Here is a 12,709-nt window from a genome sequence, read left to right on the forward strand (position 1 = left end):
CAAACTCCACTCCAAGTTGTCAACCATTCAAATAACCTTGTATCTTACTTATCAAACTTGGCATGCAATTTCCTAGAATTTAAACTGATAGCACAGAATAAAGTAGTTTACTTACTTGCAATTGAATTAGCTTGTCATGCTGGCTGCTGCTATTTTCCCAAACTACATGAAGTTGAGTGACAGCTTCAATCCTGAATCCTGATCCTGGCAATGTTGCTGGGCGGAACAAAGTCTCCAGTGACAAATCGACAATGTATTTGTACTTGAACAATGCATTAGATTCAAGATCTACAGTTTTTCCTATTGGCAAAATAAGTAAAAAGTTATTAAGGCTTATCCAAACAAGAATTTGCTAAAAATCATTCTTTTATGTTTAGAAGATATTTGTGATTTTTTTCCCAACAAAGTGTGTAACCTGTTTAAATATCAGGGGATTATACTTTTAAGGCATTGTCATTTCACTTGGGCTGGCTTCGACTTCAATGGAACTCTCTGTATAATCCTAAAATACAGCATTAGATTACTTTAATGTATATGACTATACTAAAATCATTAATTCTATAGACTTTCTTACCAGCCTCAATAAAGGGCTCCAAGCTGAATGAAGACAATAAAATGTTATCCAGAGAATATTGTGTATTTTTTAAATTTATTCATTCCATGGGCACTGGCACTGGCAAAACTATCATTTATTTGACCACCTTCATCAACCATTGCAGTTCTTATGGTGAAGGTACTCCCATAATGCTGTTGGGTAGGGAGTTCTAGGAATTAGACCCAGCAGCAATAAGGAAAGAGCTTTCATAATCAGGATAGTGTGTGACTTGGAGAGGAATATGTGAGTGGTTATACACCCATCCACCCTACTGCTCTTTTCCTTTCTGGTGGTAGAGATCATGGGGATCGGAGGTGACGTCGCAATAGCCTAGGCAAGTAGCTGTAGTTTATATTGCAGGTGGCATGCACTATGATGTGCTGGCAGTGGAGAGAATGAATATTTAGGGTGGTGGATGGGGTGCCAATCAAGTACGTGCCTCTGTTCTGGATGCTTCTTTAGTGTATTTGGAGCTTCACTCCAGGGAAGAAGAGAGTATACCATCACATTCCTGGCTTGGGCCTTATAGATGATGGAAAAGTTTTGGGTTTTCAGGAGTAACTTGCCACAGGATCCCCCTCCCCAACCCCAGCATGTTGATGGTAATGCCACTTGACAATAGTAAATACCTGAGAGAAGGGGGAAAATAAAATTTGTAAGAAACAAAACATCCTTAACAATATGGTGAGCCTTCCTGAACCTTTATGGGTTGAATTGACTGGTTATACTTTGAAGCAAGTGTGGATTGTTCCCTGTATTGTATTACGGCATAATTTTGACAAAGCTTGAAGTCATCTTAATTTGCCCTATTCATTCATTGTTGAATCATTTATTTATGCATAATTTATCTGTTTTATTCCTCTGCATTGACTAGGCGTTTTGTACATATTTACTGTAAACTGGTAAAAATATGGCCTAAAAATTCAGACGAATCCAAATGGCTGCACTAGATGGTGGCAACAACAGCGTCCCTGCAACTGTTTTGGCAGTTGGCTTCCTGTGCTAATGTGACCAGTGCCTCTTCACCTTTCATCATATTCATTGGTTTTCAAACTCCTTTCCTTCAGATTTTAAAGTCTAGTGATTGGATTGGAGAAAATCAAATTGTGCTCAATTTTAATACATGTCCAGACTATATAATATGAGGTTTTCAGCATATTTTGCAACATTTGCAGACATTTCCTAGTTAGTCCTGCCCTTTCGAAAATTGCACCAGGCATTTCCTAACACACAGTTCAACAAGGAGTACATAAGGAGGTAGTAGTCATAATGTGTAATTTAAAGTGCTCTCTCTCCCTCACCCTGCAATATTAAACATCAATAATCATCCTCTGTGCTTTTTATTTCCATAACATTATTCTGCTGACTACACTGGGAACTGATTAAAGCTTCAGTGAATTGACCCGATAGTTGCCACTGATTGTGAAGGCTCAGGACCACCGAAGACCGTCGGGCATGATGTTCCAAGCTTGTAGCAGTTGGTAGTGGAGGGTAACCTCCAGGAAACCAACTCACTGTTAGGCCACTGTTAAACCCATGTATTTTCCTCCCAACCCTTTTTTTTATGATTTCCCCTCCTTTTTTTCTGATCTTCACCCCATTTTTTGCGACAAGCCCCCCCTTCTTCCCTCTTCAACGTGCTGTTTTATTGCAATGTGGAAGTCAGAAAAAATCTGCATGTCATTCTTAAAAGAAGTAACACATCATGTTACTTCCTTGAAAGAAGGAAGCACCAATTTTGCAATTTTCTGGTACCTTCTGACCTGGCGTTAGGGTCACATAAAAATGGATGAAATCCACTTTCTTGGCTTACATCTGAAGATTAGTATGTTTCCAGGGCAGATAGTGTGAAATTGCAAAACCCGGAAAAGTCAATGAAATGTTATTACTTTTGGCCTGCTCGCTTTTCCAGAGAACCTCACCTTCAGCACATCGCAGCATGAGGATCACTAACATCAGCATGCACTTTCTTGAGATATCTGGATTCCCCATAATCCACTCACACGTCTCACTTTAACCAAAGAAATAACAACCGTCCCAGTCGAGTCTCTTATGGGCTGCTTAGGGGACACAAAGAAACACCAGCCTGGCAAGGCAAAATAGGGAAAGCGAACAGTACCGGTAGACCTGGCCAAAGAATTTAAACAAAAAGAGCTTGCGAAACTTGCCGGAACTTGCAAAATGTGCTGGATGTTTTGTAACTGAGCGAGAGGTGGCCCGATGCGGCCAATGACTCCAGAAAGAGACGGGCGTCAGTGAATGTGAATCCGGGAGCCTCTGTCTGTGTGTGTATGTGCACGCCCGTGCCCCTGTCTGGGTTTTGTGTCTGTCTTGGGAGTGTGTCAATGTTTCTATGTGTGCGTCTCCTAGCGTTTAGGAATCTGCCAGTAGCTGCGTATCTGAGAAAGTATCTTAGTGCGATCGAGTCTTCCTCTGTGTAATTGATTTTTAACCATTTATCTATCTGTGTGTAAATCTGTTGGATTCCAGATCAACAAATATTGGAACATCCGCGTTCTGCAAGCAAGGGCAAAAAAAAACTGGTGTAACACTTTCAAAGTCCCGAGGAAACAAGATAACTTACAGAACTACGGACTGATATTTGGTTTTGAATAGGGAGTAAATGAAAAAGGAAAAATCTAATGACAAAAGCATAACAAAAAAACAGATATATTTAAATATTATCTTAATAAAATGATACTGAATAACATCATGTTTAAAGGGGACAAAAACAATAACAAAATGCAATTTATTTTTAATGAGCAAGTCTTGTGATTAAAACTAATTTTAAAGATCAATTGTAACCGTCCAGTAAAACTCCGTTAATCCGGCATGCTCAGGACGTTGGTGGTGCTGGACGGGCAATTTTTCTGAACTATCAGACATTAATACCCTTAACTTTGTTTTAACATGTTACATAGTAGAATCATAAATTTTCCAATAAACCCTGTAAGTTTCAAAGGAGTGTGGGTCTGGGGCCCCAGTGAGTGGGGAGGGAATGCTGAAATCAGTACCTGATGAACCAGTTGCTGAACCATCGGGATTTCGAATAGTTGGAGAATGGATTGTTTGAGTTTTACTGTAGATTATATTTAATGATGGAGCCAAGTGATCAAAACTCATTTAAAAATCAATTGTATGAGTGGCTTAGATGTAAAGGTAATGTATGTTTTCTTCTGTCAATGACATGTCGGAATCTCTGGCTACGCTGTGTTGGTGGCCAAGGTTTCACACATGGATAGTTTGTGTAATCCAGTCTCTCAAATAAAGGATGGCTGCTTGGGTGAAATTCCAATGGGTCTTTGCATGAGTTATCACATCCAATAGAAAGAGAAAAAACTGGAATCAAAAAAAGATGTTTAAAACTAGTCTGTACATTTTATACAAGTGATTTGATCCCAGCTACAGCAAGAATATGGTGTTCATGGACTTTTTCTCGCTAGGATTTTGACCATTTGCTGGCCTCCTGCCTTTAAGTTTCCAGCTTCTGAACTTGCATTGCCTCTATTTTTTTCTTTTATCTTTTTCATGCCATCTTATCCATGGAACCAGTTCCTCTTCCTTGACCCCGTTCCTTCTAAACTGATAACGTACCATAACTTTGTTTCTTGTTCTCTAGTCCAGTCAACACCAGCCCAGATAGATAAGATATCTTTATTAGTCACATGTACATTGAAACACATAGTGAAAGGCATCTTTACCTAGAGTGTTCTGGGGGCAGCCTGCAAGTATCGCCATGCTTCCGGCGCCAACATAGCATGCCCACAACTTCCTAACCCGTACGTCTTTGGAACGTGGGAGGAAACAGAGCATCTGGAGGAAACCCACGCAGACACAGGGAGAACGTACAAACTCCTCACAGACAGTGGCCAGAATTGAACCCGGGTCACTGGCGCTGTAATAGCGTTATGTTAACCGCTACACTACTGCGCAGTTCTGTAGAAAGTTGCAGGACATGGTTCAGCTTGTTCCTGACCTGTGCATTGCATTGCAATGTGGCAGTCAGGAAAGAGCTGGTGTTCAGATGTTAAGACACCTGAACTCTCATGCCACTGCTGGACTTACCAAGAGCAGAAAACAAACATACAGAGCTGAAGGGCCTGATGTAATTTGCTTCTAGCTTCACACCAAGGTTCTTACAGAGTTTTTAATTTAAAGTTTATTTTTCTTTTTTTTAATCTCATATTGTATTTTTTAATCATTTAAGTCTCCTTGAACAGTTTTTAGATGCCTCTGTTGAGATATTTAAAAATTATACTGTGGCTTTTGATAGCAGAGGGCCATCATGGTGTTCAGGGGACAGGGCTTTGGGATTCATCACCTGAGCTTTATCAGATCAGCATGGACACAAGAAGTAAGTGAGGCCATGGGAAAAACACAGGGGAGGGGATGGGGTAACCACAGAAAGCGCATTCTCTTGTCCTCTCAGGTCTTTCATCATCACTTCCACACCTCAAAAACTTATTTCTGACTCCTCTGTTATGAAAACTTACCACTCTATCTCCAATTTCTGTATTGTCTCCAAAGTGGTTGGATGTGATTGTATGAACATGCTTGACAGCAAGCCAGTGGCTCATAGAGAACCATTAGCTGGCTGCAGAATGTGCAGCAGGATAATCCACATTTAGGCAGTACAGTGCAGAAGTTTTGCTGAACTGGAGGTCATGCGCGTGCCATGTCTGACCTCTTACTCTGCCCCAAGTCTCTCCATTGGACCCATAGATTATCCAGAAGCAGTTGAAGTGAATGGCTGGATATCATCCCAATCTGACCCCTCCCTTTCATGCCAGCCATATGATGACACATCTAGCATGCCCCATTCATTTGAATGATGTCACCAACTTTTATTTAAAATGTTTGAGTTTAGTTAATTTGAATGTATATTTATGTTTTAAATTAATTAACAGGAGTGTTTTTAAATAAATTTATCTTTAAACTTTATTAAAATGTTAAATACTTATTTCAATTCTTTTTAAATACCTCTGATCATCAAAAACATTTGTAAACAATGGAAAGGCATTCTCAGAGCATTATTATAACGTGGCTATTTTCATGGACATTGGAAGAACTTCATGCCCTTCTTCAGTTGTGCCACTGGATGTTTATCAGCTACTTGAACAGGCAGATGGTGTCACAGTTTAATGTCTCATCATAAAGTCAGTACTTAGAAATACAGGATTTCAGCAAATTCTAAAGCCTAGATTATATGCTCAGGCGATTAGCAACTTCTAATAATCAAGCTTCTTGATTTGTTGGAACACCAGATAATTTATCTAGTTCTGTTTTCAATTTGATGGTTGAATACTGTGGACCTTGATCTACTATCACAAAAAAAATCTGATGAAGGGAACACTAAATCTCAGCTCAGCAGGTCAGGCAGCATCTATGGAGGGAAATGGATAGTCAATGTTTTAGGTCGAGACCCTTCATCTGGGCTGAAAAGGGAGAGAGAGAGATAGCCAGTATAAAATGGAGGGTGGAGAAAGAGCTGGCAGGTGGGTCCAGGTGAGAGGGGTGATGGGCAGATCAGGAAGGAGGGAGAATGGGAATGATAGGGAATAAAAGCTGGGAGGTGAAAGGTGGAAGTGACAAAGGATGGAATATGATAGGGGAGGAAGGTGGAGCATGGAATAAAGGAAGGGTGGTGGGGAGGGGGACCAGTGGAGGAGTGCACCGGTGATGGGCGCAGATGGAGAGGGTCAGGGAGGGGAAGAATGGGGACCAGTAGGATAAGGAGGAGAGAGAAAATAAAAAAGGGGGAAAAGGGACAGAGGGGGAGCGGTTAACAGACGTCTGAGAATTTGATGTTCATACTGCCAGTTGGAGACTGCCCAGGTGGAATATGAGGTGCTCTAATATGTGTTTAGCCTCCACCTGGCAGAGAAGGAGGCTGTGGACAGACATGTCGCTGTGGAAATGGGAAGTGGATTTAAAGTGGCTGGCCACCGGGAGATCCCAGCTGGCGCAGCGGACAGAGCGAAGGTGAAGCGATTACCCAGACTCCGTCCAGTCTCACCGATGTAGAGGAGGCTGAAACGGGAGCACTAGATGCAATAAGTAACACCACCTAATCACACGTGAAAGACTGCCTTACCAGTTCTATTCTCGTGATGAGGCCTTCCAGTCCAGGACATCTGAGAAAACAGGTTTCCCACCCCCAGCCCCCATTGCTATTGATGGAGACCTTAACCACATCTCCTCTGTTTCCTGCACTTCTGCCCTCACCCCATTTCCCCCACCCCCACCAGGCATAATAGGAATAGAGTTCCCCTCATCCTACTACCACCCCACCAGCCTATGCATCCAACATATCATTCCTCGCAACTTCCACCACCTACAACGGAATTCCACCACCAGGCACATCCTCCCCCTCCCCTCCCCTCCCCTCTCCACTTTCCGCAGTGATCAGTCTCTCCGTGACTCCTTCATCCCACCTATCTCCCTCCCTCCACAGGCACTCACCCCATTAACCACATGAAGTGTTACATCTGCTCTTGCAGTTCCTCTCTCACCACCATCCCGGGCCCTAAACAGCCCTTCCAGGTCAGACAGTCTTTAACATGTGAATCCCACAGTTGAATCTATTGCATCCGGTGTTGCTGTTATGGCCTCCTTGACATCAGATGGCCTCCTGTACATGAGACCAGATGTAGACTGGGTGACCGCTTCACTGAGCACCCTCGCTCCGATGCCGTGTCAGCTGGGATCTCCCAGTGGTCAGCTATTTTAATTCCATTTCTCATTCCCATACCAGCACGTCTGTCCACAGCCTCCTCCACTGCCAGGTCAAGGCTAAATGCAAATTGGAGGAACAGCACCTCCTACTCCACCTGGGCAATCTCCAACATAGCGGCATGAACACTGAATTCTTGAACTTCCCGTAACTGCTCCCCTTCTGCCCCTTTTCCCCTTTTTTCTTTTCCTGCTCCTCCTGATCCCACCGGATCCTATCACCCTACCTCTTTCCTCTCCCCCACCTTCCCCATCCGCCCATCACACACACTCCTCTGAGAAACAAAGGACTGCAGATGCTGGAAGCTGGATGAAAAACACGCTGATGCTGGAGGGACTCAGCAGGCCAGGCAGCATCCGTGGGGAAAAGCAGGCGGTCAACGTTTTGGGTCAGGACCCTTCTTCAGGACTGAAGATAGGAAAAGGGGAAGCCCAATATATGGGGGGGAAAGCAGAGCAGTGATAGGTGGACAGAAGAGGGGAGGCGGGGTGGGCACAAGGTGGTGACAGGTAGATCTGCATCTCCCCATTGCCAGTCACTTCAACTCCCCCTCCCACACGATCACTGATATGTCAGTCTTCGGCCTCCTCCACTGCCAGGAGAATTCTAAGCGCAAACTGGAGGAACAGCACCTCACTTTCCTTCTTGGAATTTTGCAGCCTAATGGCATGAACATTGAATTTTCCTACTTTAAGTAATCCCCACAAACCCACCTCCCCCCCCACCGCCCCACCAAGCTTCTTCTCTTCTTCCCTTTCCTGGCCTGTCTCTCTTTTTCTCTACCTTTTTTTTCCTTTCTCTCTTTACCTTTGACCCATCCCCTGGTGGATCTGCTCTCCCCACCTCCCCCCACACCTACCTAACACTATCTCTTACCTGCATCTACCTATCCCCACCTTGTGCCCACCCCGCCTCCCCTCTTTTGTCCACCTATCACTGCTCTGCTTTTCCCTCCTATATATTGGGCTTCCCCTTTTCCTATCTTCAGTCCTGAAGAAGGGTCCTGACCTGAGACGTTGACCGCCTGCTTTTCTCGACGGATGCTGCCTGGCCTGCTGAGCTCCACCAGCATCAGCGTGTTTTTCACCCACACTTCCCCCACTGGTTCCCCTCCCCACCTCTCTCCTTTTATTCCATGCTCCTCACTCCATCAGATTCCATCATCTTCAGCCCTTTGTCACTTCCACCTCTCACCTCCCAACTTCTGACATCATCCCCACTCTTCCCCCCTCCCTCACCTGCCTATCACTCCCCTCACCTGGTTCTACCTGCCAGCTCTTGCTCCATCGCTTCCCTCCATCTTTTTGTACTGGTTATCTCCCCTCTTTCAGTCCAGGTGCAGGTCTCGACCTGAAATGTCAACTGTCCATTTCCCTCCATAGATGCTGCCTGATCCACTAAGTTCCTCCAGCTCTTTGTGTGTTGCTCCAGATTCCAGCATTTGCAGTCTCTTGTGTCTCCACTAAATCTCAGCTGTTTGACATTACTGGGAAAGAAATTTATTTTTAGTGGCAAATTTGTCTGAGAGTAAAACATACTGTTTTTTTTTTCAGTTGAATCTCTTTGCTGTGGTCACCATCCTGCTAATTAAAAATCTCCCTGTACCATTGCTTTCACCACTGTGGTGTTTCTGAATGATGCTCCTCCCCTCTACCTAACATATGCAGTCCAATTTTTCTGGCTTGAACTATTGGGAAAAGTGAAACTTCATCCCTATGTAAATATTCCATGCCAATGTGCATGAGGGAAATGTTTTATTGTACTTCAATTATCATTGGAATCTAAGCACATAATATACAAGAGCAGACTATATGGCCCCTTGAGCTTGTTCTGCCATTCCATAACTTTGTGGTTGCTCTGTCTTGGCTTCAGCTGCACTTTAATGCCTGTTCACAATAACTTTTGACTTTTTATTCAAAAAAATATGCCTTGAATACATTCAGTGATTCAGCTCTTTAATGTAGAAAGTTCCAAAGAGGCATGATCCTTTATAGAACCATAGAACCATAAAACAATACAGCACAGAAAACAGGCCATTCAACCCTTCTAGTCTGTGCTGAAACGTTATTCCGCTAGTCCCACTTCCCTGCACCCAGTCCATAACCCTCCAGACCTCTCCCGTCCATATACCTATCCAATTTATTCTTAAAGCTTAAGAGTGAGCCCGCATTTACTACATCAGATGGCAGCCCGTTCCACACTCCCACCACTCTCTGAGTGAAGAAGTTCCCCCTAATGTTCCCCCTAAGCCTTTCCCCTTTCACCCTAAAGCCATGTCCTCTCGTACTTATCTCTCCTAATCTAGGTGGAAAGAGCCTACTCGCATTAACTCTGTCTATGCCTCTCAGAATTTTGTAAACCTCTATCAAATCTCCCCTCATTCTTCTACGCTCCAAGGAATAAAGTCCTAACCTGTTCAATCTTTCCCTGTAACTCAACTCCTGAAGGCCCGGCAACATTCTAGTAAATCTCTTCTGCACTCTTTCAATCTTACTGATATCCTTCCTATAGTTAGGTGACCAGAACTGTACACAGTACTCCAAATTTGGCCTCACCAGTGACTTTTACAACCTTACCATAACATCCCAACTCCTATACTCAGTACTTTGATTTATGAATGCCAGGATGCCAAAAGCTTCCTTTACAACCCTGTCTACCTGCGACGCCACTTTCAGGGAATTATGTATCTGAACTCCCAGATCCCTTTGTTCCTCCACAATCCTCAGTGCCCTACCATTTACTGTGTATGTCCTACCTTGATTTGTCCTTCCAAAATGCAACACCTCACACTTGTCTGCATTAAATTCCATCTGCCATTTTCTGGCCCATTCTTCCAGTTGGTTCAGCTCCCTCTGCAAGCTTTGAAATCCTTTCTCGCTGTCCACTACGCCTCCAATCTTAGTGTCATCAGCAAACTTGCTGATCCAATTTACCACATTATCACCTAGATCATTGATCAAGACGAGAGGTCATGGCTTTAAGGTTATGGGTGGGAGGTTCAGGGGAGATGTCAGAGGGAGGTTTTTCACCCAGAGAGTGGTTGGTGCATGGAATGCACTGCCTGGGGTGGTGGTGGAGGCAGATACATTGAACAGGTTCAAGAGCTTGTTGGATAGGCATATGGAGGAACGTGGGATGGGGGGATATGCGGGAGGAAGGGGTTAGGTAGTGTGAGGGTGGTCTGATGGACGGCACGACACGGTGGGCCGAAGGGCCTGTTTTGTTCTGTATGGTTCTATGGTTATATAGACAACAAACTACAATGGCCCCAGCACAGAGGCACACCACTAGTCACAGGCCTCCAGTCTGAGAAACAATCATCCACTACCACTCTCTGTCTTCTCCCACACAGCCAATTTCAAATCCAGTTTACAACCTTTCCATGGATACCTAGTGACTGAACCTTATGAACTAACCTCCCATGTGGTACCTTGTCAAAGGCCTTACTAAAGTCCATGTAGACAACATCCACTGCCCTTCCTTCATCTACTTTCTTGGTAACCTCCTCAAAAAACTCCACAAGATTTGTTAAACACGATCTACCATGCACAAAGCCATGCTGACTATCCTTAATCAGCCCTTGGATGTCCAAATACTTGTATATCTGATCTCTCAGAACACCTTCCAATAATTTACCTACTACTGATGTCAGGCTCACCGGCCTGTAATTACCTGGTTTACTTTTAGAACCTTTTTTAAACAACGGAACAACATGAGCTACCCTCCAGTCCTCCGGTACCACACCCGTGTCTAAGGACATTTTAAATATATCTGCCAGGGCCTCTGCAATTTCTACACCAGTCTCTCTCAAGGTCTGAGGAAATATCTTGTCAGGCCCAGGGGATTTATGTACCTTTGTTCGCTGTAAAGCGGCAAGCACCTCCTCCTCTTTAATCTCTTTATGTTCCATAACCCTACTGCTTGTTTCCCTTCCTACCATATCCTCTATGCCCGTTTCCTGAGTAAGTACTGATGCAAAAAAACTGTTTAAGATCTCCCCCATCTCCTGAGGCTCCACACATAGACATCCACTCTGATCTTCTAGGGGACCAATTTTGTCCCTTACTATCCTTTTACTCTTCATATACTTACCCTTTGGGTTTACCTTTACACTATCTGCCAAAGCAGCCTCATGTCTCTTTTTGCCTTCCTCATTTCCTTTTTTAGTATCTTCTTACATTTTCTATACTCTTCAAGTACCTCATTTGTTCCTAGTTGCCTATACCTGCTATACACCTCATTCTTTTTCTTAACCAGAGCACCAATATCTTTTGAAAACCAAGGTTCCCTATGCTTGTTAACTTTGCCTTTAATCCTGGCAGGAACATGCAAACTCTGCACTCTCAAAATTTTGCCTTTGAAGGCCTTCCACTTAAGAACACATCCTTGCCAGAAAACAACTTATCCCAATCCACTTTTCCTGGGTACTTTCTCATTTCCACAAAATTGGCCTTTCTCCAATTTAGAACCTCAACCCGAGGACCAGACCTGCCCTTATCCATAATTAACTTGAAACTAATGACATTATGGTCACTGGACCCAAAATGCTCACCTACGCATACTTGTCACCTGACCTGTCTGGTTCCCTAATAAGAGATCAAGTATTGCATTCTCTCTCGTTGGTACCTCTATATATTGATTTAGAAAACTTTCCTGAACACATTTGACAAATTCTAAAACATCCAGCCCTTTCACAGTGTGGGAGTCCCAGTCAATATGTGGAAAGTTAAAATCCCCTACTAATACAACTTTCTGTTTCTTGCATCGGTCTGCTATCTCATGACAGATTTGTTCCTCCAATTCTCTCTGACTATTGGGTGGTCTATAATACAACCCTATTAATGTGGCCACACCTTTTCTGTTCCTCAGCTCCACCCATATGGCCTCTGTAGACGAGCCCTCCGGGCTGTCCTGTCTGCGCACAGCTGTGATATTTTCCCTGACTAGTAATCCCACGCCTCCCCCTTTCATCCCTCCCCCTCTATCATGTCTGAAACAATGGAATCCTGGGACATTAAGCTGCCAGTCCTGCCCCTCCTGCAACCAGGTTTCACTAATAGCAATAGTGTCGTAATCCCACGTGCCAATCCACGCCCTAAGCTCATCTGCCTTACCTACAATACTCCTTGCATTGAAATAGATGCACCTTAGAACATTTCCATCATGTACAAACCTTTTGTTTCTGTCTATACCTGCAGTCCTCGCATGCCCATTATCTTCCTCCACCTCACTATCTGCTCTAACACTCCGGTTCCCCTCCCCCTGCAAGAGAGAAGATAGTCTCTACAAGCATTACCTTTAATGGACAATCAACTTTGTTAATTCTAGCTATCCCCACAAGGGAAACAGCCTTTTAGCATCTATGTTTTAATGAGATCACT

The 12,709-nt window shown here is 43.8% G+C and overlaps 1 protein-coding gene across 1 annotated transcript in view; it reads right to left on the reverse strand.

Annotated features, from left to right (window-relative positions):
* LOC127584729 (microsomal triglyceride transfer protein-like) overlaps window positions 1–3,015 on the reverse strand; it is an 81,977-nt gene extending 78,962 nt beyond the window's left edge. The window contains exons 1-2 of the mRNA XM_052041636.1: window positions 2,518–3,015; window positions 116–300 (exon numbers count right to left, since the gene is read on the reverse strand). Of these exons, the coding sequence (XP_051897596.1) occupies window positions 116–300; window positions 2,518–2,587 (255 nt within the window). The 5' untranslated portion in view covers window positions 2,588–3,015. The remainder of the gene's footprint in view (window positions 1–115; window positions 301–2,517) is intronic.
* Window positions 3,016–12,709: the final 9,694 nt, after the last annotated feature.

Source organism: Pristis pectinata, chromosome 30 (assembly GCF_009764475.1).
Source record: "Pristis pectinata isolate sPriPec2 chromosome 30, sPriPec2.1.pri, whole genome shotgun sequence".
NCBI lineage: Eukaryota > Metazoa > Chordata > Chondrichthyes > Rhinopristiformes > Pristidae > Pristis > Pristis pectinata.